At 50.4% G+C, this 23,910-nt stretch overlaps 8 protein-coding genes; 3 read left to right on the top strand and 5 right to left on the bottom strand.

The window, feature by feature from the left end:
- Nucleotides 1-4,570: 4,570 nt before the first annotated feature.
- On the top strand, nucleotides 4,571-7,894 carry CHC_T00003334001 (hypothetical protein). The gene has a single exon (XM_005714770.1). It carries the CDS (start codon nucleotides 4,571-4,573, stop codon nucleotides 7,892-7,894), a length of 3,324 nt encoding a protein of 1,107 aa, XP_005714827.1.
- Nucleotide 7,895: 1 nt separating this feature from the next.
- CHC_T00003333001 (hypothetical protein) lies at nucleotides 7,896-8,093 on the bottom strand. The gene has a single exon (XM_005714769.1). It carries the CDS (start codon nucleotides 8,091-8,093, stop codon nucleotides 7,896-7,898), a length of 198 nt encoding a protein of 65 aa, XP_005714826.1.
- Nucleotides 8,094-8,219: 126 nt separating this feature from the next.
- Nucleotides 8,220-10,553, bottom strand: CHC_T00003332001 (hypothetical protein). The gene has a single exon (XM_005714768.1). It carries the CDS (start codon nucleotides 10,551-10,553, stop codon nucleotides 8,220-8,222), a length of 2,334 nt encoding a protein of 777 aa, XP_005714825.1.
- A 1,055-nt stretch (nucleotides 10,554-11,608) lies between these two features.
- CHC_T00008889001 (DNA replication licensing factor MCM9) lies at nucleotides 11,609-13,627 on the top strand. Its single transcript, XM_005714767.1, has 4 exons — nucleotides 11,609-12,418; nucleotides 12,479-12,983; nucleotides 13,032-13,321; nucleotides 13,364-13,627. Exons 1-4 carry the CDS (start codon nucleotides 11,609-11,611, stop codon nucleotides 13,625-13,627), a joined length of 1,869 nt encoding a protein of 622 aa, XP_005714824.1.
- A 95-nt stretch (nucleotides 13,628-13,722) lies between these two features.
- On the bottom strand, nucleotides 13,723-14,859 carry CHC_T00008857001 (coproporphyrinogen III oxidase). Its single transcript, XM_005714766.1, has one exon. The coding sequence runs from the start codon at nucleotides 14,857-14,859 to the stop codon at nucleotides 13,723-13,725; it is 1,137 nt and encodes a 378-aa protein (XP_005714823.1).
- A 560-nt stretch (nucleotides 14,860-15,419) lies between these two features.
- CHC_T00003331001 (hypothetical protein) lies at nucleotides 15,420-16,219 on the bottom strand. XM_005714765.1 is given in 2 exon segments: nucleotides 15,420-15,835; nucleotides 15,836-16,219. 1 exon segment carries the CDS (start codon nucleotides 16,217-16,219, stop codon nucleotides 15,836-15,838), a length of 384 nt encoding a protein of 127 aa, XP_005714822.1. The 3' UTR covers nucleotides 15,420-15,835.
- A 3,177-nt stretch (nucleotides 16,220-19,396) lies between these two features.
- On the top strand, nucleotides 19,397-20,927 carry CHC_T00003330001 (hypothetical protein). XM_005714764.1 is given in 2 exon segments: nucleotides 19,397-20,839; nucleotides 20,840-20,927. The coding sequence occupies 1 exon segment, from the start codon at nucleotides 19,397-19,399 to the stop codon at nucleotides 20,837-20,839; it is 1,443 nt and encodes a 480-aa protein (XP_005714821.1). The 3' UTR covers nucleotides 20,840-20,927.
- A 207-nt stretch (nucleotides 20,928-21,134) lies between these two features.
- On the bottom strand, nucleotides 21,135-23,758 carry CHC_T00003329001 (hypothetical protein). XM_005714763.1 is given in 2 exon segments: nucleotides 21,135-21,220; nucleotides 21,221-23,758. 1 exon segment carries the CDS (start codon nucleotides 23,756-23,758, stop codon nucleotides 21,221-21,223), a length of 2,538 nt encoding a protein of 845 aa, XP_005714820.1. The 3' UTR covers nucleotides 21,135-21,220.
- Between the last annotated feature and the right edge of the window lie 152 nt (nucleotides 23,759-23,910).

The following is a 23,910-nucleotide window of genomic DNA, read 5'->3' as shown; positions in this document are numbered from 1 at the left end:
TATCACCCTCTTCAACTGCTCTCACGGCATTGAGCCCGCGTTTCTCGTCTTCTGCCGTCCTCAATTCATTTGGGGAGCTATGCTGTGCGAACGACCGGACGCAAAATCTCAGACTCAGAGCTGACTTTCATTCTCGAAACAAGACCAACGCCATGTCCGTTATCGATGATTCTTCGGGACGAGTCGGTGAATTACTGCGAAGATTGGTCGCTTCTCATGTGCCGAATGAAAGGCTTGAATCCGTCATGCATGTGGCCAACCGCCTTTTGGAGTCGGCCCTCACCACATCCCCAAGCATTCAAACCCCAGAGTCAATCAGTCACGCAATGCTCTTCCGCCTCGTCCGAGACGGCCGCCATGCCGAGTCTACTCAACTTGCAGAGTTAACATCTGGCCTCAAGTTTGAGCGTGCGTTGCACCAGGATGCCGTATGGCCCATTTTGTACGTGCTCAATGACTTGAGGGGGTCGGGCGCCGATTACCCAATCAAGAAGCCCCATCCGCTTTCCAGCTCCGTGAAACAACTCGCAAGCGATGCCGATGATGAGCTCTCCCGCAGTCCTCCCAGTACGGAAATCGTGGGCGACGACGGGTCCCCATCATACAGAAACGACACCCGCGACGAGGCTAATTTTTCTCGGCCTGGCGTGTCTGCGAGTCCTTTTGAACCTGGTATTGAAATCATGACCCGCGCCGGTGAAGACTTCGTCACTGATAGCGAAGACGATGACGATAACTTCTACCTCATGAAAAGCACGAAGAAGAAGAAACCAAGAAAGCGAACAACCAACGATTCAGTTGATAAGTCTCCCGCCATAATTTCAACCGCTTGTTCACAGAGTCCTACTCCATTGCAGAACAAATCATTGGAAAGACAACTTGTCCAAGATCTTCTGTTGATCGTGCAAGGTGAGAACGGAAAGCTCCTGTCGTTTGCGGATAGTTCTGAGAATGAAGCAGTTCAGATCAACATGCCGAGCGGCGTCGATGTCACTATGCCCACACGGGACATAGTCATGTATGTCTCCGAGATCGGCTTCCTTTTCCGCATCATTCAACGCCGAGTTGAAGGAGAGGAGAGTGAAAAGAGGGGTCTTGTTGACCAGAACATGTGCATCGCAATCGTCCGAGAGATGGACACTTATTATCGTAGTCTGGCAACTTTGCGTAGGATTGCTGAATCTTCAGAGAGCTTCACAGCAACGGGTGACGAGATGAAGCAAAAGCCTGGGGATCTCTCACTGAGAAAGATTTATGTTTGGGCCGAATCGGAAAAGCCTCGATTGCGATGTCTGGCTCGTCTGTGTGAGGATACCAGAGAATTACACGGAGGGAAGGTTGTAGGGCACTTACGCGCCCATCGGGGATCTTATCTTCCGACTGCAATTCACGAAATGATGTCACGCATACTTGCGAGCACAGCAGCCCCAATCAATCGAATGCTCCAGCGGTGGCTCTTAGAGGGTGTTGTAGCGGACCATCACGGAGAATTTTTCATAATGGAAGATCCTAGAATTGCTGCTATAGCATCAAAAGCGACACCTTACTCAGCCGCTTCTCTGTTGGAAGAGGTCGGAGTTATCGGTGGTTTGGCTGGCGGACCAAACAGTGCATCAATGGCAAGTCAGAGAATTTGGTGGGGCTTATTTAAGCTTCGGAAAGATCAACTTCCAGGGTCGATAGACTCGAGAATAGTGCAGAAAGCCTTGATTGCTGGAAAGTCAATTGCATTTTTGAGACGATGTTGCATGGATTCCAGCTGGGTTGACAAAGAACATACACCGCTAATAGCAGGTCTTGCATCTGACAGAAAAAAGCTATTTGAAGGAGACCCAAGATTTGATGGAGACCACGTCAGGGCTTTAGTTGAGGCGGCCAAGGACTCAGCCAGTCGGAGACTCAAGACCTTGTTCTTCGATCGGTTTGACCTCAGTCATCATTTCGGAGCCATTAAGAATTATCTTTTGCTCTCACAAGGTGATTTCTCGCAAGCCCTCATGGACGGACTGGCTCCGATTCTGGACGGAGACGCTGATATTCTGCGAAACAATCTGACGGGGATTGTGGACTCGGCGTTACAGCAATGTTCGAGTTTCAACGAAGAAACGGATCAAGATATTCTTGAGCGACTGGATGTGCAAATAGCACCACAGGGAAAGGAGACGGAAGTAGGTTGGGATGTATTTTCGTTAACGTATCGGGTTGAGGATGCGCCCCTTAACACCGTGTTTGCTCCGAAGGTAATGGACGCGTATTTATTGATATTCCGACTTCTTTGGAGATTGAAGAGAATGGATCATTTGATGAGCATGGCGTATTTGAGTTTGTGCTGGTTTGAGGACCAGAAACGTCGCAGGAAAGAAGGGGAAGACGAGGAATTGTGGCGCGAAATGAAGAGCGTCGTGAGACGGGCGCATCACCTTCGAATGAAGATGTCGCACGTGGTGCAGAACATGCAGCACTACTGCACTGTCGAAGTGCTGGAAGGTTCATGGACTCTTTTGGAGAGGGACATGGCGGCAGCGGATGACCTTGATGGCATGATTCACGCACATTCGGTATACCTGACTAGAATCAAAGATCGAACATTATTGTCTGACCGAAGCAAGTACGTAGCGACAGAATTAAGTGCCGTATTGAACGTGATTCCCAAGTTCAATGTGGTTCAAGAAGAACTGAGTGCCTGGGCAGATAGGGGAAGGCTACACGAGCATGCCGTGGGTAGCAATGACATTGAAAGAGTGAAAGACCGGCTTGAAGCAATCGATAGGTCATTTAACGAGAGCCTTGACAAATTCCTCGCGGCGCTAAAGAGACACTGCCGAATCGTGGATTCATGTGTGTTCCTTTTGTTCAGGTTGGACTTTAACGGACACTACGCACGGCGGCGGCAAATGAGAGGGGAGGAAATGTCGGAACCGTCACCTAGTCCCCGAGGGCGAAGGTAAGTGGGATGGAGAATTGTAGTAAGTAGGAAGAAAGTGAGAATATGGATGTGGGGACGAGCTGAACAGATGGGGTCCCAAACTGACTTCTCCAGTGAGTGGTAAATTAATATTGTTGAGTTCGATGTTGAGTCTGGGCTGAGCTCGTGTGGGGGATAGCAGAGAAGCGACTAAGGACAGGAAAGACGGCGCGTAGTACCGTTGCAATGGCACTTCGCCCGTGCACGTGACAACAGCTGTTCAGAAAATCCCCATGCGATTGCGGTTGCGACTGCATTGCAAATCCAGACAGCGAACAAGCTGCTCGGGATGGTTTGGGAGTAGAGATCGCTTCGAGATATCGTTTAAGGGCATTAAATGCCTGCAGAGAGATCAGAAACAATTGTTGTTCACATCTCATCACTCATAAAATAAGAGCTCCGGTACAGCACTCAGGTCAAAACATCCAAACAGCCAAGGTGTAGGGAGTGTACTAAACGACCCGAAGCACCTGCTGACACATTGCAGTGAGTCCACAATGTGTGAGCAGGTCGCTATCAAATGCTCAAGGTATTTTGCAGCCGCGCGTACGCACACGTATGTGCGGCAGTCGGGGCTTGTTTTGGACGCTTCCTAGGGAATGTAAGGCGAATGCAGGAAGTGACAAGCACTGGACTAGCTTGCAAGATGTATTGTACCGTGCATGCCAGAGTGAAACACGATAGACGAGAAGGCCTCTCGGAAGCATTTTCGTCTGGACTGTAACAAGAACCTGGGGTAGATGCTCAACTGGCAATACGGCATGCAGTGCTGTAGCAAAAGCCTTAACGAATCGATGCATCATCCCAATTTGGGGAGAGCACTTTAGTATTTCTACAAGTGGAGTTGGAAACGGATGATAAAGCATCCCCTCGAAAGGACTGAGGTCTCCTTGCACAGTGCTCTACTGAACGCTGCGTGTTGGGACGAAAACCCTGAACACAGTGACGATGGGCAGGCCTCCACGTGATTGGTTTTGATGGTGGATGGGGAGCGCAGCCTGCAGGGCCTGCACCCCTGGCTTCAACCAGAGATACAGTATGTGTGTATAGAAGACGGGGCCGATTGCATGTGGAGGTGTTGTACTGGTACGACACGGGGTGGCTCTGCACATGCTGCATGCCGCGGTGGAAGGGACCTCAAAGAAGCCTTGTGCGGTGGATATGGCGCGAATGTGCCCAGAAATTCAAAATTCAAATAAGCGCATGGGCCGGAATTCGCGCACGTTTTGCCGCAAGCCGATAGCTTGCTGATGCAGTAGCAACAGCAGCGAGACAACGAAGTCATCATCGTAACACGAGCTCGTGCCCGTTTCATAGGCTGCGTCAAAAGCGTCAACGTCTCACGCGGGAAAACCGCTTCACTTCCAATACAGTACAGCATCCGCGCAGTTATCCGTTGTGGTATTTGTCCTATTCGTCCACCCTTCCTCCCTTTTTACTCAACCTCACCAACCTCACTTCCTTTCCGTGCTCTATTGCAAACGGCGAATTCGAATCTTTTCGATTTGACCTTTTTTGCTGGTCTCGTCTCGACCGAGAATTCCCAGTTGCCTCTCTTCCCCTCATTTTTGAAGGGGGACGGTTTTGTTCCCCGCCCCACGCGCCATGTCGCGCGTTGTTTTCGCAAACGGCCGTCTATGGGCGGTCGCCCGCGACGGTTCTTTGCGTCACAAGCTCCTCTCCACGGAGCCTCCCAAATGGGAGGAACCAGCCGAGCTCCCGAGCCCAGTCCGTTCAATAGCTGCCTGCGACGACCGCATTTCCGTCTACGCCGCATGCAGTGACGGCTCGTTTCACGCTTTCAACGCCCAAACCGGCGAGCTACTTCGCTCCAACCGCTTCCAAGTACACGCCGTTCCTCTCTGCATTCTCCCGATCTCAAATGAGAACGCCCTCTTCTTTGGTCTTCAGGACGGCACCGTGGGGAGATGCCATCTTGGCTCACTAGCCTTTGACTGCATGTTGGGATGTGGGACCGAGCACAAGGAGGCCGTCAACGCCCTCGCTGCCGATGATAAGTATCTCTATAGCGCGGGGGAGGATGCCATGGTTCTAGTCTGGGATTTGAAGGTGGGAGGTGCCGTCCGCGAGATTTCTATGGCTCGCGAAGCTATCCGAAGTGTGTTGCGAGTGGACGATGCTCTTTGGCTTGGCCTTGTTGATGGCGCCGTCCAAGTTTTTGATATTGTAGGCGATGACAGTAATGGAATCGAACTCATGGTGGACAAGGCTCCTCACAATGGTCCTGTTTCTGATTTGGTCCGGGTTGGGACGCAGGAAGTGTGGTCCGTTGCGGGTCATTCTAGCTACAGTAATGTCTCGCAAGAGTACATTCCAAATGTCGTCAAATGGGATACACAAGATTTGACATTCACTGCTATTGATTCTGTGAAAGAACGCGACTTGATGTCTATTGCCGTTGTGGAGCGATCGATGTTTGAGGAGATCACCGTCCTGGCCATCGACAATTCGCTTGACTCCAAAGCCGTTCGTACAGCTGTAAAGGGCCGTTTGCCGCCATTTCTTTCCGTGGATGTCTCGGATAATGGTGACACGCTGGAATCAGATTATGGCAGTCAAACTTGGGAATCACGTGGCGATTCATACATCGTCGCATCTTCACGTCTGTATCAGCAGCACGTGAATAATCCGTCGAAAGGCAAGCCAGCCACTGGTGAAAACATGCCCCCTGACAACGCGGTGGGCGATGACCTCGGGAAAGATCAATTGACTGCCCCGGTGCCTCAAAGCGCAACACCGTTTCCCCTGGATACTGCTGACGAAGAGAAATGTCTACACATCTTACCTACGTCAACATCGCAAGGGCTACTTTCAACAATGCGTCGCATCTCGGAGCTGCTGGCTACCCTTCTAACCAACAACGTCCTTTCTGCGGAGGGCAATACGAAGGCCGACAACCATGCGCTTAGAACGAGAGTTGCCACGATAACGCAAGAGTTGAACACTGGAATGCAGCTGATCGAGTCGTCGCCAGTGATTCAAGACATCAACAGTCCTTTTATCGTAGGGGACGAGAACGACCTGATGCAAAACAATCAAAATCAAGGAGTTGCTCCAAGCGATAGGACCGCTGCTACTTTGCGTCTCAGACTGCAGAAGGAACGAAAGCTGAAGGAGCAACTTGAAAAGAACCTGCGCCTTGTCACCAAAGACAGAGATATGGCATACAGTGAATTGAACGAGCACAGGGAGAACAATGAGAACGCCATGTCTTCCTATGAGGAGTGTATTCGCGTTTTGCAGGATAGCGGGTCTATGAAAGATAAAGAAATTCACGACTTAGGGAAGGAGAACCGGCGACTCGACGATGCCCTTAAACAGGTTAAAGGAACACTGGAAGAAGTTGCGATGAATTGTGAAAACGAAAAGCGAGAATCCCGTCATATAATCGAGAAAAACAACCTTGAGATTGAGGGCCAGAAGAAAGTAATTTCCGACCTTAAATCGCAGAATTCAAAACTTCTGGACGCGGGAAAATTCCTTCTCGAACAGTTTGACGTTTCAGTGGAGCAGCAAAAGAATGAGCTTTTGACTCTACGACAAGAACATGAAGCCCACGTACGCGATCTCTGCTCAAAGCACACCCTTGAAATGGAAAAGTCGAGAGCTTCACTGACACAGGAGACATCTGAGCGGGGTGAGAACTACGCAGAAGTCAAACATTTGCGAATGGAGCTTGAATCTGTTTCACGCGAGTTTGACTCCGCTAAGGCAGAGGTAAGAGATTTAAACAGTGCGCTTGAGAAGAAGGAGGAAGAGTTCAGGAGCGTCTCAGGAAGTAGTCTTCAGCTCCCTGAGGATATCGGCAGTTCTTCTTCAATTTCAGATCAAGTTCGAGACAAGGCCGAGGCACTCAAAGGGCAGATATCTATCCTGACAGAGGAGCTCCTGCATCGGAAGTCAGCCGCAGACATGTATGAGGAGGAAAATCGAGCACTGGACACGGGGGTTTCAAAATACAAAGCCGCCGCTGAAGAATTGAAGAAAGAGCTTAGTTTCGCAGAAGACGAGAACCGCTCCTTGGAGAAGCAGTTGCGGCACGCCAGGGAAGTCATTACAAGAGGGGAATCTCATGCGTCTCAATTGCAAGAGCAACTGGAGCGTCTTCGAAGTGCGGCATCAAAAGATCCCGTTCGTCACGACAACGCTGTTGCCCTTAAGGCATTACTCACGTCCGCTAATGGAGAGATTGAGCAAATGAGCAGTCAAATTGAAGCAATGCAAGTCGTCCAGGATCAACAAGAGCGAGAACTTACTGGTCTGCGAGAAGCCATGACATCTGCAGAAACGGCCGTAAGAAAACCGGCCAACTCGGGAAGTGGAGCTGCAAACGACTTGGGGACGACGGCAGCAGCTTCGGCAATGTGCGAGCGATGTGCATCTCGAAGCAGCTCCTCGGTGAACAACGCGTTGGTGAATGAGACTATACTCGAGGTTCAGGATGGAATGGATGAAATGCATGAGAAGTTGCGAGATATTTCGAATACAGCGCGGAAGTACAAGCTCTGCGCCCAGGCACATGTGGACATTTTACCTGCACTCTATGAATTGGAAGCCGAACTTTTGCGAGTGTCCCGAGAGGAGAGAAGCACAGCAAACAAGCTTAGGACTTCTCGAGGTGTTGTGCAGAGTGTTATTGCGCAATACTATTCGGCCAGGGAGAGACAAGGAGCCTTGTTAGACTGCGATGAAGCTCTTTATGTTCCGTCTGCCAATCGACTCGAGGCGTTGCGGCAAGCGGTGGTTGGGATGCGTGCCCGTCGGACCGGCTCGAATCCGTGGCCACTTGCTGCGACAGTAGCATCAGCCCCTCAACTGAGACGGAACGTCTCTCTTCGCCATGAGGATCAAGACCAACTTTCACCAAATGACGTAGAAACGCCTCGACGATTGCTTACTTTCAACTAACTTAATTCAGTAAAGAAACACGCTGGAAATCAGAAGCTGCATATTTTCGAAGAGTCTTGTTTTGACTCGGGTTGGAATATGTTGCACCAGTTTCCGGGCGCGCGGCCTGTCTGTTCGAGATTGTATGTGTGATACGGAAGCAGTTGGAAAGGCTTTCGTTTCGACTTGCAATTTTGATTCTCGGACATGTGCGCACCATGCGGTGTAAAATAATTTAAATGTTGCTTCGTCCTACTTTTCACATCACTGCCGCTTCCAAACTGGAGAATTCATACATCCAACCACATCGGCTTGCGTTCGGTTTCCGACGTAACCAGCTAAGGACCTAGTTAGCTACATTTGCGAATCGACTTGCACTGAGTGAAGCCACTTGGTCCTCAGATAGAAGGGCAACTTTCATCTCCCCTTCTATCGGGGGCTGGGCCATCGTCCTTAGATATAACTTTGTGACACTTAGAGCAGCCTGAGTATCAAGGTCTACCTGAGATGCTGGCATAAGATCACTGATCCATTTCGGTAGTTTGTTTCTCTTATCGGCCCGAACATATCGCTTGTCGGCAAAAACCACCACTCCGTAATCGTTCTTGTTCCTGATGACACGCCCAGCACATTGCGCTGTTTGCCTCATAGCGTCGAAGGATAGGTAATCTCCCTCATGAATATTCAGCATACTCCGCATATACTCAAGCCTTGCTCGGAGTACACGGCTTTCAGTGAACTGAAAGGGCACTCCGATTACAAGCACTGCCCGGCCGTAGTGGCGATCGAAATCTATTCCTTCCGCCACCTTCCCCCGTGCAACACACAAGAACACCGCCCCTCTCCCGGCATCACATGCTTTTCGATATCTGTCAAGTGCTAGAGCCGACTCAACTGTGTCCGGTGTCTCAATGAACACGAGTTTTTTCGCGAACAAACGATTTATGATTCCCATCTCATGCCACATAGAGATCATCTGTTCCATATAAACATATGATGTGAAAAAAGTCACCATTCCATCTGGGATCGTACTGGCGAGTTCAACGCACAGATTGCCGAAATTACGTACGACTGCAATATCGGAGCGGCAGTCGTATTTGGAGCTGATTGCAACTTGATCTGGGCCCCTGGAAACAATGAGCGGGCAGATTGCTTGCCTTTGCATTGACATCGTCAGTGATTTCATTACAATAGGCTGGAAGCCCAGGATTTTTGCGTACAGGGGTAAAGGCGATATCGTGCCTGACGTAAGCACAACGCTCTGAAACTTCTGAAAAACAGGCCGCATCGCAAGGGATGCGTCAAGGCATGCCAGCTGGAGAACTGGGTCCGGGATATTTGGTAGGCGCTCATCAACCGGCTCGAAAACGATACCAAAGCTCTTCGTATGACCGTAGGTTCCTAGTAAAGTGGCGAAATCTGCAATTAGTTGCAAGGGTGTGAACTCCGAAACTTCTGATATCTCCAAGGTTTGAAGCAGAGACTTAAGTCTGTCACTGCAAAATCTTAGTGGACGAATATCTTCTTGCAGTTCCTGGCGCAATTCATAGAGAAAGCTTGACGGCTGCTCCTGCTTTGACTCCCTTCCAGTCATTTTCTTGATTCGAAGATACTGTACCAACCTTCGCAGAAACTGGATAAAGTGCTCCGCTTTGCGAATATTGCCTGGAACGGTTTCCTCGATTATGTCCTCACGAATATTAGGGCTTGCCAGCATTGAGTCTCCGACATTCAGTTGTGGTACAATGCCACTGGTTGACATTCCTCGTACCAATCGCTCATACTCCTGTCGCAGTCGGGCTCTGTTAGTGTTTCGCACATTTCCGACGGTTTCCCGAAGCCTAGCAATATTTCCAAGGCTCTTCCGAAGAGTCACCTCGCGAATATTGACACTTAACGCATCAATACAAATATTGTCGATGTTATGGGCCTCATCGAAAACAACAATACTTTCTCGCGCAAGGTTCTTTGATATAAGGCCAGCGATCTTGGGATCTAGAAGGTATTGGTAGTTATAGACAATAACATTAGCAAAGCTGAGACAATGTCTGGCGGTATAGTAAGGGCACCATTTCTTCTGACGACCGAATTCCATGAGGTCGTCCAGAGTGTAAACACCTGGTGGCATCATTGAATTGACTCCCTCCGCCTGATGCCCTTCAAAATACTCACAAAGCGATTCATTTCTTGCCATACTCCCACCTTCTGTTTGAGCTTCCATGACTGAACTGCGAACCCATGATGCAGTAAGCGAGCGGCAAGCGGCATCAGCTTCATCTCTGCTCTCCTTGGCAGAGACTACTGGATGGAGGCATAGGTTGCGACGCGTGGTAAGACCAAGCGCGAGCATTTTTGGCATGGACTTTGCTGCCTCGGGGTTGTCTTCCGCAAAGCATTCATCCCGGTATTTCGAGACAATCTGCAACTCCTCAAGAACCTTCTGCATTTCACCAACTGTTCGAGTGCAATAGACCAACTTTGCCATTTCCGGTCGCTGCAAGTGATATGAAGTTATGAAGGAAAGCAGAGTAACGGTCTTGCCCGTTCCTGTAGGCATCTCCAGGATGCAATGACCACCAGCATCAATTGTCTTTTTGAGCTCGCACATGTACTCATACTGTTCTGGATAGACCCTTGGATAAGGGAAATACACACAGAGACCATCAATGTAAATACGCATGGTACGAGGTGAAAAGAAAGGGCCAACCACGAGTCCAACTCTTCCTTACACAGGTGGGGCACGTTTCATACAAAATTAAAATTAGTGCATGGGCAGCTAACCTAAGAGTTGAAAGTCAAGAGTAAGAGAGAGCGGGAAGAACGGCTGAAGAGAGAACTTCTGCTAGAGAGGAACCAATGGTTGAAGTACTGAGACACAACATAAGATTTCCGCAGCAAGTGCGACACAAGAACGACGTTCGTCCCGGATTTTTCTCTAGCGATTCACAGGTGTCTTTGAGGCCGTAGCGCTGCGATAAGTTGGGGTTGCAGATGTCCTTCGAGACAAGTCGTGAACTACCTCGGCGAACGATGACCGGAGGTCAGCTTAGTGGAAATTGAAGCTATTCTGAATAGATCAAAATTATTCCACGTTGACGTCAAGTCAATGCAGGGCATATGCAGAGCCAACTCAAGATCAAAGTTGAAGAAGAAGGTGATGAAGAGTGATGTCCCAAATTGCTCGTCGCACCGGGAACTTCGCCGCGCAGACATCAATTGGGCAGAAGGAAACGTGATCTTGTACTGTAGCGCTGTGAATGCCCTGATCCGTACGGTATATTTGATTTATAGCGCCTCGTCGCAATAAGGCACAGTATGCAACTCGCAAGGTAGCCTGGCCCAATCACAGGGGCAAACGCGAGCATCGCTATGAACAACATTCAACCTGTCCACTTGTCCAGATTGCATATCGCTTTGCTGGACGCAATTTTGAAGAGCAAAGACATGTTCGCAATCTTTTTATGCCAGGGAGAGGACCTTAACAACCAAACCACAATATCAAAAACAGCCTTATTTGCGTCTCTATTTACAGACTCTCTGACTGTAATGTTGTATGGCAGAGTCCACATAATTTGGCGGAAAACCCAAACAGGACGTCATCCTATGTCGTAGCAGGCGTAGCTTTGGGAAAGCGGGTAGACAAGCTCAAAGGGGAACAGGGCATTTGAAAAACGGAAAGGCCAGGAAAAGTGGCTCTGGAATGTTACAACAGTCGTGCTTGCCCGGAAATCTCAGATGCAGACTTCAAGGTTACCCAGTGAGTACATTCGCGAATTTGACAAGTACCTTCGGAAAACATGTCTCGACCGAATCAAAGAAATATCCGCCGAGGAGGATGACACAGCCCACTATGCTGTTGAGATTGACATCATTGCCATGCAAAACATAGCCCCCGACGGTTGCGCCGCACTTCTGCATGACCCACAAACAGCTCTTCCATTGCTTGAGGAAGCCATTCAAAACCTTCAAGAGTCGTTTACGGACAACCCAAAGGCAAATGTGCACGCGAGGGTATGTCATTTGCCTTCTACTCCAGCCTACCTCAAACAGAACATCAGCGCGTTACGCAATCGCGATGTAGACAAGCTCCTTTCGCTTCTCGGTACCATCACGAGGACCGGGAGTGTGATGCTGCGCGAAGTCACAAGGGAATATATCTGTTCAAAATGCAAAAACACTATTGTGGTCACAGGAGATATTTCTCAGAGAGGGGCTTTTGCTGTACCTACTAGATGCCCCAGGTCATGTCCAGGCACTAAGTTTGTGCCCCTGGACGACGTTCCGCCGGTTTGTCGAGAGTATCAAGAGGTCAAAGTTCAGGAAAAGGTGCAACATCTTGATGTCGGCTCGATTCCGAGATCTCTGATTGTCATTCTCACAGATGATTTGGCCGACACCGTCAAACCAGGAGATGATGTCGTTGTGTCGGGTATTCTCTACCGCCGATGGAACAAGCCTTTGATTGTTGATTCTAGGTCAGATGTTGAACTCATGCTGGTTGCACTTCACATATCTTCGAACAACGAGAAAAAATCCTTTCTGCATGTGACTGAGGAATCAAAACAAGTTTTCGCATCACATTGGGCCTCTCATCCTCCGACCGAGCAGCTGACAGCGAGGAACCTTATTCTGAAGTCAATTTGTCCCCAGATTTACGGCATGTACTTGCTAAAAATGATTGTGGCTATGTCTCTCATCGGTGGAGTTTCCTATTGTGACCCTTCAGGTAGTCGCATCCGGGGCGAGTCTCATTTGCTTATTGTCGGAGACCCAGGAACGGCAAAGTCGCAAATACTACGATACGCCGCGAAAATTTCTCCGCGCTCAGTTCTTACTACAGGGATTGGAACGACTTCGGCAGGTCTGACGGTGACTGCTGTACGAGAGGCTGGGACAGGGGAATGGATGCTGGATGCAGGTGCCTTAGTGCTGGCTGATGGAGGGGTATGTTGCATTGATGAATTCGACGGCATTAAGAACCATGACAGAGGTGCTATTCATGAAGCAATGGAGCAACAAACACTCTCTGTAGCGAAAGCGGGGCTCGTTTGCACTTTGGATACCCGCGCGACTGTTCTTGCAGCAGTCAATCCCAAGGGGGGAAAGATCTGTACGGAGATTGGGGGATCTAACGATGCCGCTGGGAATGAGCATGGAGACTTCGGGGGGGATCAACTGCCTATCACAGTTGGAATTGCATCCCCTCTTTTAAGCCGTTTTGATGTTGTCCTCACTCTTCTTGACCAGAAAAATGAACAGTGGGACAGGCAGCTCTCTAGTTTTATCCTGAATGGATACGAAGCGCCCTCAATGGAGAAAGCAGACAAAATCTGGTCTACCGAAAGACTGCGCCAGTACTTGTATTACATCAAGACAGATCTGAAGCCAAAACTCTCCCCGAATGCCCAAACTCTGCTTTCAAAGTACTACACTATGGAGCGCGCATCGGTAAAAAGAAACGCTGCGAGAACAACTGTCCGTCTCCTTGAGGCCCTGGTGAGACTTGCACATTCGCATGCAAGACTCATGTTTCGCGAAACAGCCACCGCACTTGATGCTGTCTTCGCAATAGCTGCGGTGGAAGCGTCCTCAGACACTCACGAAGTGGTTGGCGGAATGGGCGCACTGCATGCCCCATTCCCCGAGAATCCGCGTCAGGAGTTCGAGAAGTATGCAAGGTTTATTCTTGGTAAGTTAGGCCTTGAAGATGCGGGCATTAGTTTCTACGAAGACGATGCCCCTGTCGACTCTTGAATGGAAACGCATGCCGCACGCTGCTTCTTCACTACTCTTCGAAGAAATAGGGAAAAATCAGTTGCTGCATTCTGCAGAGTTCATTGCGCTGAGCTTCATGCCCAATCTTTCGGTTCCTTCAAAACGGCCAACGTCTTCTCCTCCCAAGACCCTGCTTCGGGGGAGTGGTCGTACTCCCAGCGAGCAGTCAAGGGCAGAGACATCAAGATGCTCTCAATTCGACCTCCCGTTTTGAGGCCGAAGACCGTGCCTCGATCATACACGAGATTGTATTCGACGTATCGAGCGCGCCTCAGCTGTTGCCAAGTCTTTTGGGCTTCAGTGTATTCCTCATCTTTCCGTCTCTCCACCAAGGGCAAGTATGCCTCGCACACGGTGTTTGTGCAGTCCGTGCTAAACTTGAAAATTTCGTCGGCCGGCCTGTCATTTAGATCATCAAAGAAGATCCCACCGAGCCCGCGACGTTCTCCGCGATGCTTGATCAAGAAGTAATCATCGCACCAAGACTTAAACTTTGGAAAATATGCCTCGTCATGTCGGTCGCAGCACTTCTTGAGTGTTCCATGAAAATGCTTGGCGTCTTCTTCATAGAGATACGACGGAGTCAAATCAGTACCACCCCCAAACCACCAAAGACCTCTATCTGTTTCAAAGTAACGATAGTTGAAATGCATGGTCGGAGCCATGGGGTTCCAAGGATGCATGACCGAGGAGATACCAGCCGCAAAAAACGGAACAGCCTCCCCAGGCGCGTAGCCGACATCGCGCGTTACCCCTCTGGCGCTTGCTGCAGCGACGGCCTCTGGTGGCATAGTGCCATAGACCACAGACACATTGACTCCGGCCTTTTCAAAAACGTTTCCTCCCTGCAGCACGCGGGAAATTCCTCCGCCGCCGTTCTCACGGATCCACGAGTCCTCGTGAAATTTCCCTCCGTCCAGGGCTTCGACCTGGGCGCAGATGTCGTCTTGCGCCTTGCGTATCATCGATTCGAAGCGGCTTTGCATCGTATCAGACCCGGATATCCCGTCCTCGCGAATCAGCGTGCGCGGCTTCTCAGCGACAGGGACATGGTCGCTCCAGCTTGGTCCTCCTGACATGGATATCGGGCACAGCCGGGGTCGATTCGAGGACGGTAGTCTGGGCACTATTTGGTGTGCGGCGCATCGGTCCGTGACAAATGAACTTTGATGACCTGCGCCTATCGCCGCGGCGGAGACAAAGGCATTCATTCTCTCAGATTCTTTGCTCGTGAAGGTCAATGTTGACCGGCCTGATGTCGCTTGTTTTGTGCAGCCAGTCTGACTGGGCGGACAAGAAGCCAGCGGTGTAGATCCAGCTGTAAAAAGCGAAGCTGCGATATGCCAGATTGAGGGTTACATGTGATTTTTTAGATTTTTGGGGCACTGCCTGCCTCTCAGACCAATCTCCCACACAGATCACCCATGAACGTTATGACTGATTTGCATTGCACCGAACGGAATTTTCTTGTGGGAATGGGTTCGAAGACCCCGTGACACCATAGCCGTTCTTGATCCCCAGCTTGACAAGTATTTGATTTCGGCTTGATGCTTTAAGGAACACATACTCTTGACCTCATCGCCTATCCCAAGTCGGAGATACATCTATACCTCTTGTGCCGGTCGTTCATAATGTCGACATACATACTTTGCTTCAGATTAGGGTCGGAAGACCCTACCCGAACAGTGTGAACCATGCTCTTTATAGCAGTATGACAATATACATATATCTCTGAGAAATTCCACCCCATGACAAGGTGGCGCAGTATATCTGGCACTTTCTGTACAGGATTGCACACGGCAGAATCCCGAAACGAATAAACACTTTTGTGATGGCAGAAGATCGCTAAAAAAGCCTGAGGCGCATCTAGATGCGTACTCCAAACCGTACCTACTTGCTTGAATATAGTTTTTACATTATGCAAAAGCGTGTTTGCGTGGGGTGCAAGTATACAATTGGAAAACCAAATTGCAGTCCAGATATTGTGCTTTCGATTTCATCCTGCAATGTGTCTTGGGGGAAGAAAATCTGAGTCCTGTTTGGAAGGATAGGCGCTTGATAGAAACGCTTGGAAAGCCTGAAACTCTTGCTCTTCTGTATCATTTGCGGCGGGAGCATCCTGCCATTTCACGGTCGTACTGGCACAGCCAATTGGGTGTGCCAGTACGATCGTGAAATGACAGTCCGTTAATGCAGCTGGCTCCTCAATTGTTCCGACAGCGTCGAGACTTCTGCCGCCAAATCCTGTAGCGCGGTTTTAAACGCATCTGGCGGTAAGTAAGTCCCGCCAACTGACGGCCTCGTTGTCGTCTGTACTCGTAACAGTATGTGATGTTCGTAAGGATGGGGGTGCTTGTAGCCCACGAATATGACATCTGGATCTCGCATTAGCTGCATTCGTATCAAGTTTCCCATTGTATGGTCCTCGCGCTCCAGCTTGAATGTTCCCGAGTTGTACAGCTTCGTGTCCTGGACGTATTCGAGTCTTTTCGAGCACGAGTTTGCAACAAGATGTTGTATTGGAAAAAGGAGGTGATTTGTTGTCAGAGCATGCACTAAATCACTGGCCATCAGCGTATCGATAGATCTCGGCAACTGAAGTTGGTGACTTACTTGTTGACATCGTCTGGGAGCACAAAGGATGCGAATGTGTCTGGTTGATTCGTCATTCTATGAGCACAGTTTAGACGAACTTGCTTGGTTCTGCAGAATGGCGCTTCAGCGGAATGATTCCCTTCCCTCCTTTGCGAAGAAAACTTTTCGCCTCGCGCAACGGTATATCGTCGGTTAGGAGCGCTGTCGTGGTGAACGAACTGGGAAATGCCGTGTAGATCAGCTGGCTGTTGCCCCGCCTCTCAAAACCCGGAGCGTAGAAAATGAACACATACTGTATTGCGCTAAAAATAATGAAAACTCATGTCTTTGGTATATCATATATCCTGGCCTCAGCAGGTACAGTAGGCTTGCCCCTGGCGGACTGTCTTTGTTAGAGCTTTCCGTCCGAGGGAGAGAGAGAGAAAGAGAGAAAGACCGCTCACCCAAGAGCCGTCGTCGTTGCCACAGGTACCCGAGATTCTTTCAATTGCAGCCACCCTCGCTCTTTATCCTACTGCACATTGGAATATCAGCGGCAACCGCAGACCTCAAAGCCGGCCCATCCACAGTGTACGGCCGTTTGAATTGCCGTTGTCGCTGCAATGAAGGATTCCACATGGAGCGTGACGAGCATGCCAGCGTACTTTTCTCGAACAAAGGAAGAGATCGATGTTCTCTGGTCTTCGGATTTGCCGCAGTCGCGCGATATTAACCCAGTGCGTTGATCCATCTTGTTCCCAGCGAACACGCCGGCGCGACGAACTCAACTGCTGACACGAGCTATCTCTTTCTTCATTGCGAAAGCGTAGGCCCTTTGGGATGCTTTACTGGGATTCTTTGAAGATGCCATTGTAGCATCATGCAGTCGTCCTGGAAGCCTCGTTATCTCACCGGTAAGTCCTAGATAGATCCCATGCTTCGTCCCGCATCTCTACACCTGAGCACAAATTCTGACGTCGCGTCGAAACTTGTCAAAATTTGCGGCGCGCCCGCCAATAGAGGGAACTTTTGAAGCAGCTGAAACACAACGGGACTGAGCCATCGGCGGGTGTGAGGGTCATTGAAGAACTTTTCAGGCGGGGCGACGTCGTCAGTGCAGATACTCTAAAAGCACCAAGTACTACCTCTCAGTCAGCGTATTCTATAGGTGCATTGAGATCCAGCATTGGAAGCTACTTTTGGGGTTCTACCAAGCCACAGGCCCCTACCCTTGATGATCCCATCGTTCCAGTCGCCGCTTTGAAAGCTGTCGCTCAGAGAGCATCGACGCTGTCCGGCCCCACGGCTATTGGAGACATTCACACTGTCAAGACGTTTGCAGAGGGTCTCACAGCCGGTAGTGCTCGCGACGCTGAGGCCGTCATTGCTCACATGGTCTCGCAGGGTGATGCAACTGCATTGTTCACAGACCCCACGAAAGAAGATCCGGATCCCGTCCTGGGTGTGAAACTTGGAAAGGGGTCGACAAGCCCAGCCGACAAAGGGGTTCTTCGGACAAAGGCTGCGTTGGAGCGCATGGAGAAAGTATGTGCACATTTAGATGTCGCCGTCCAGGCGGAGAAAGAAGCAGCTGTGGCCTCTGCCAAGTCTGGGAATAAGTCTGACGCACTCGCACGGTTGAAGAAGAAGAAAGCACTCGAGATGAAGCTTGTTGGGTCTCGTGCAACTGCTTCCAAGCTCTCCGATGTTCTCATGGCGGTAGACGAGGCTGAATCAAACCGAGAAGCTGTCGCTGCACTTGAAACTGGAATGTCTTCTTTGAAGGCAGCGACAGAAAGTGGCGTGACCGCCGACAGAGTAGACGCTGTAGCCGCCGACTTTGATGAGATGCTGGCTGATCAGCAAGACGTGCGTCATGCCCTCGGACAACTCAACCAAGACTCAGTTGGAGACCAGGCATTACTGGAGCAAGAGCTTGAAGACCTGGTTTCAGGCGAAGCCAGGCCGCCGGCTACTGTCACTGAACAGCCAGCGCTAACCGAGGAAGACGAAGAACTCCTGAAAATCATGCAAGAGCTAGGGATCTCTTCTGATGACGCTGCAAAGATGCAAGATCCTGCAAAGGTGGCAGAAGCAGATTTGGAGATGCAAACGAGTGCCCCTTCAAGTTCGCTTGCTGAGGAATCGGCTGTCGCACAGGGCTCATGAGAGTTTTGAAAAGGATCTAGGCCCTATGGATTACTACTGAAATTGACCGCACGCTAATCTTGCGATCGTGGCAGTTGTGTAGTCGATTGTCTACACGTAATATGATGCATTGGGTACTCTACCCTGTATATTGAGTCGGCTGAAAACGTTGTTCGATTGTCATTCAATGCACGGGCCTTTCTGCTGATTCGGATTCTGTTGTACAACGACATGTTGGTGTTCGTACACATGGCTAATTGAATATCGTTGAGCAGCGTACGTGTGGCTTGGTTTGTTGAGTATTGTGGCAGCGTATTGCTTTGACGAGCCGTCACGCTAGACAGCAAGGAGACGGCGAAACTGCGTCAATTGTCGCTCCGGTTTTAACAATTGGTGATAGCGTGGACTGTAGCTTCAACTGAGCTTCGTACAACCGAATATCGGAGTATCACTTGGGGGTTCGGAACTTTGCGTGAGTGATGTTTCACTTAGTTTTGTTGTAGTCATAGACCACTAACAAATGACGTTTCAGCTAGGGGTATTAGTTAAAGGAAGATAAGTGCGGGGCACCTGCATCGACGAGGAGGTTTCATAAATAAAGCACCGGACAGTGTATGAACCGCCAGGAGGATTCCCTACATAGACGTGTCTGAAGTCTGTGCCTCATGAATCAGACGTTCTGCTTCGAAAAGATGGGCACTTCCTCATGGAGAGAGGATGTAGGGCGATTCTTTAACTTTTTGCTCTATCGCGGTATGTCCGGAAGTAGCTTTCCATCGATGGCGGCAGCGGACAAACCGCCACTCTCGCTCAAGGAAAATGCGCCAACACCAGTGCGAAGAACAGTTGACATGCGCGAAAGAAACACGCATGCCACCGTGACGTCATCAAGGCAATCATAACAGCATATGAAAACATACATTGCTGGACGGGCAGGAAACACGGCGCCGGCTCTCACATACTGTACATGCAGTGTGGACGGTCTCGCTTTGATGGGAGCGTTGCCTCTTACAACCCCGAGTTGAGATGAGCAGCCGTGCCGAAGTAGCAGCTATTCGCATTGTCAACACAACAAAAGCGGGGAAAGATTCTGGCTTCGGTTCGTTTGGCGATAAGCTGTCGAAGCTCCCGCCGACAGGGTTTGTCGCTGTCGACGCCGAGTTTTCCGGTCTCGGTCGCGACGCAAATCTGCTGTCCGAAGATTTGGGCGCACGCTATGCAGCCATCCGCCGTCTCGCGGACACGCGAGCTATTTTCTCTGTGGGGCTCTCTCTCTTCAGTCCGGTGAGCCCTGACGAGGATGCAGAAGAATCGAAGCGATGGTACGAAGTCGCCACGTACGACTGGCTCATGTCCTGCCAGGATGACTTTACCGTCAACGCCAACGCCGGCGAATTTCTCGTCTCGCACAACTTCGACTTCAATCGCATGTTCAAGAAAGGCATCCCGTACACACGCGCGAGCACCGAAAAGCCGCCGGACCTGAAGGGCGCCGACGTCGAGAAGGCCTCTTCGCCCTGGCGGTGGGACAAGTTGCCTCGCGGTTTGCTCTGGCGTATTGGCCGGCAGGGCGTCCCACTTATCCTTCACAATGGCCTTTTCGATCTTGCGTTTATGTACGCCGCGTTCCAAGGGCCGCTCCCTCCCACGTTGCATGGCTTTATCGGTGCGCTGTTGGATTGCGTCCCAGCTGGGTATTGGGATAACAAAATGCTCGCGTCAGTAGCGGCGGAACCGCGCTCATATTTATCGTATTTGTTCGCAAGTGCAGTGTTGAAGGACAAGATCGGCGTTACGAATGCCCATGGGCTACCGTCCGACGATTTGGCAGATCCATCGGACGAAATTCCTCCGGACTTTGCGAAGGATACGCTTTGCGAGCTCTACGCATTCAGAGGGTTTTGTGCACGGGGTGTTTCCTGTCCTTTTAAGCATGATGCTTTTGCGGCCGTGGAAAGGGAGAAGAAGCACGAGCTTCCGAAAGACAGTAAGGAGGCGTTCAAGAGGTACAAAGTCCAGTCGAAGAAACTGAAGTCATATCGCAAAACTGCCCAGTCCGAACTATCTGGACTTTCGAAGAAGCGGAAACTGGCGCTCTTAGCCAAAGAAGCTGGCCAAGGTAGAAAGTCTGCGGAAGGTCACAGAGAGGAAAACTCGTTCGCAGAATTGGGGGTGTTTGGTGAATCGGACACAGAACGCGGTGGAATAGAGGTCAAACCACATCTGATAAGCAACGAAAAGAAAATGCATACTGCGGGTTGGGATGCTTTTTGCACCGGCTACCTGTTTGCGGTCTATCGGGAACGTTTGCCTTCGGCGACAATGAGGGAGACAAGAAATAGAATAGCTGTCGCACGGAAGACAAAAGGATTGTACTTATGCAAGAGCAGTTTTGGGAATTTAGACATCTTAGAGGATGGAAAAGCTGAGGAAACCTCCACGGACAGTGATGGTAAGGAAAGTGAATAGCCAAGGACTACAAACTATGTATTGAAGTAACTAAGGCCTTCAATAGAATATTGTCTTTGTTCTACGAAACATCCCCTCCCGCTTCTCATATCAGCCTATTGGCATCACTCCTTTTTCTGGCCCCATGAAGTATCCATCACTCTTCACCTCCAATATTGCTGATGTACTGTATACAACATCGCCTCCTGTGTACAGTTCATTTTCTGAGATCTAGTCATCGGTGCTTTGCATTTTCGCACGACCTCGATTTAGCACAAGGAAGCTGGTGGTTATCCGTGGAACAACAGATGGGATGCAATAATCTCCTTTACCAGCGGAGATGTTGTCATTTATTAGGATAATAATAAGCGTAACAGCGGGTGGCGGAAAACCCCCCTCGCTTCACTGACGAAACACAGGAAAAGTCTCATTCATACCAAATGTAGCGTTATAGGTTATTTTCCCGTCATCAAGCCACTGCAGTTTGTATGACTGCGAGCGCTCGAGGAAATCGACAACTTTCACCCGCGTCCAAGCTTTAGCTTTCCGGGGACCTCGCCGCGTGAACACCGCTACCACTTTGCCGACCAGACGACCATCGTTTAGGTCATCAGCCTTTGGCTTTGCTTTTTTACGCTGTTGTTGTTGCTTCTTGGGTCGTTCTGTCAACTGACTATCCTCGAACTTTCGCTTCAGAGAACGTGACCTTGAGCGTCTTCGTTGATTATCCTTGTTTGCACCACTTTCTACGCCGTACTTCTCCAACGCCGCGTCTAGAAACGCCATGCATTTCTCAACATCGCCAATTATGGGGTCGAACATGCCGTTGAACTGTCTGCAGTTCGACCAGACAAGTTCGATATCTGCGAAGATATCGGTTTTAGCTGCGTAGTACGCGTTTTGTGAGGTCGCTTGATCGAGACGTTTCTCAATGGTTCCCAAATCCATAGCTTTCTTAATTACTGTATAATACGCCGCGCAGCCTTTTTCTGAGGGATCGACCGGTTCTAAGAAGACTTCTGCATAATCCTTCTCCATTAACTCACGTAGAGCGCGAAGAATGTTTTTCTGCTCTTCAAGGTCCTGTGGAACACAACGGGTATCAGAATTGTGAATTCTGGGCCTTTTCTTCGGACTGCCAGAGGGGTTCTGATCTGGCTCTTCCGCAGTAGGCTTATCCGCTTCACTTCTTCGTTTTCGCTTAGTCGACTTGCCGCTTTTGAAGTTTTCTTTACCCTGGGATTTTTCCGTGCTTTGAGTATCATAGGATGAAGGTTTAGAGATCCGCTCTTTTCCGGATACTTTTCCAGCCTTTCTGTCAGATTTATCTGAAGAGACCTTTGCGTCCTTGCGCTGCGGTCTGTGCTTTTCCGACTTCTGATCGACTTGTCGTATGGCCACGTCTTCTGGCTTTTTGGAGCCGGAAGTTCGCACAAATCGCTCCAATGCTTTCTCTGCTTTGCCTCTATCGCTAACTGCAGGTGACAGAGATTTAGACGGGCTTTTCTGCTTCCTTGCTGTCCCTTTGTCTCCATCCTCGAGTGAGGATGACGGTGTGGGAGAAGACTTCTCCGACTGCCCGAGTGCCTGTTTGCCTCCGATAGTTGAAGACAAAGGAGGGGAAGGTGTTTTGCCGTTCGTTCCGGTCGCCTCTCGTTCTCTATCGGTACCTGGAGATCCATGTGAAGGAGAAAACTGCTCACGATTCAATACTTTAAGTGCTCCTCCCTCGTTTGAAACAGTAGGAGCAGAGCCGTGAGTCGACGGTTGCTTCTCCACGACGTCAGAAGTACGCGCGCTCTTGTCCGTTTCCATGTCGACCCTTTCGGTTTTTTTCGATTCTATCTGCATTGCCTCTACCCCAGGTAGTTTCTTTGGAAGATTCCTTGTCCCAGCACCAGCAGTCGCTTCTTCTATGGTTTTATTAGAAGATTTCGGTTGGTGAACTTTAGATTCCAGGTTTGGCGAAAGAGTGATCGGATTTTTCACATTCTTTTCATCCCCGTAGTTGGTACTACTTAACTTTCGTGTTTCCGCGTTGTTGTCCCGTTCTTCAAGTTTTCCAGACTGTTCACTATTGCCATCGGACCGCTTCTTGTCTGCGGCCTTGCCGCCGTTCCTGACCGGGGAGGTTGCGCGCTTTGGATGTTTCTCCAATTTCTCTTCTCCTTTTGATGAAACAGACTTTCGGTGCCCGTCACTCTGCTCTCCATCGCCATCACGACTCTCTGCCGATATTTTGTTCCCAGCAGCAACAGGTTTTCCCTTATCTTTAGATGCGACCTCTATCGGGGTAGTTTTCACATCTTCATCGCGTGGCTCTATGTTTTCGTTGGTTGGTGGGGTGACTTGAGACTCTTTTCCCTCTGTATCCAATGATGTGCCGTTTTTTGGTTTCTTAACGAGGGCTGATTCGCTCACTGTGATGGGGCTTTTCACCTGACCAGGAGTAGATGACGGCTGCTGCAAGGGTTGTAAAATCTTCTCATTCGCTTGCGTCCTTTCTGCAGACCCTACGACACTAGTGGCCTTCGCAGGCGTAGGGTCCTCACCTGCCTTGCCATCTGCGACGCGCGGCGATTCTGCACAGCCCAACTCTAGCTGCGAGTTATCCGTTGAGGCCTTCCCACCGAAAGACTTTGCACTTTCCAGCTTTCCTAGCGGCACCGCAACCTCCGAAAACGCCGATCGCTTCCCAGAAGCGCCTTTTGCCACCGCCCCCGCATCAGGCGAAGCTGCAGCGGCAGCTGCAGCGTGATCGGGCACGGGCAGGGCAACGCGGTGCTGCGGCTCGGCGGTGGGATGCGTCGGCGGGAGAGGTTTCGCAACGGGCACGGGCGGGGCAACGCGGTGCTGCGGCTCGGCGGTGGGATGCGTCGGCGGGAGAGATTTCGCAACGCGCTGCCCGAGCGGGGCGTCCTTCCGCGAAGCGGCTCGCATCCCCCTCTCCTCGCGGGCGGCACGGTCGGCGGGCGGGTGGGCGTGCTCCACGACGGGCGAAGGGGGGCGCGCGGGCGAGTGGGCGGGCGCCGGCGGAGGGGCAGGCGGATGGTGTTGCAGGGGGTCGTTCTGCGCGGAGGGACGAAGGACTT

This window comes from Chondrus crispus, genomic scaffold (genome assembly GCF_000350225.1).
Source record: "Chondrus crispus Stackhouse genomic scaffold, scaffold_185, whole genome shotgun sequence".
Classification (NCBI taxonomy): Eukaryota; Rhodophyta; class Florideophyceae; order Gigartinales; family Gigartinaceae; genus Chondrus; species Chondrus crispus.
Note: the sequence above shows the minus strand (reverse complement) of the source record. Positions and strands in the feature narration are given on the sequence as shown.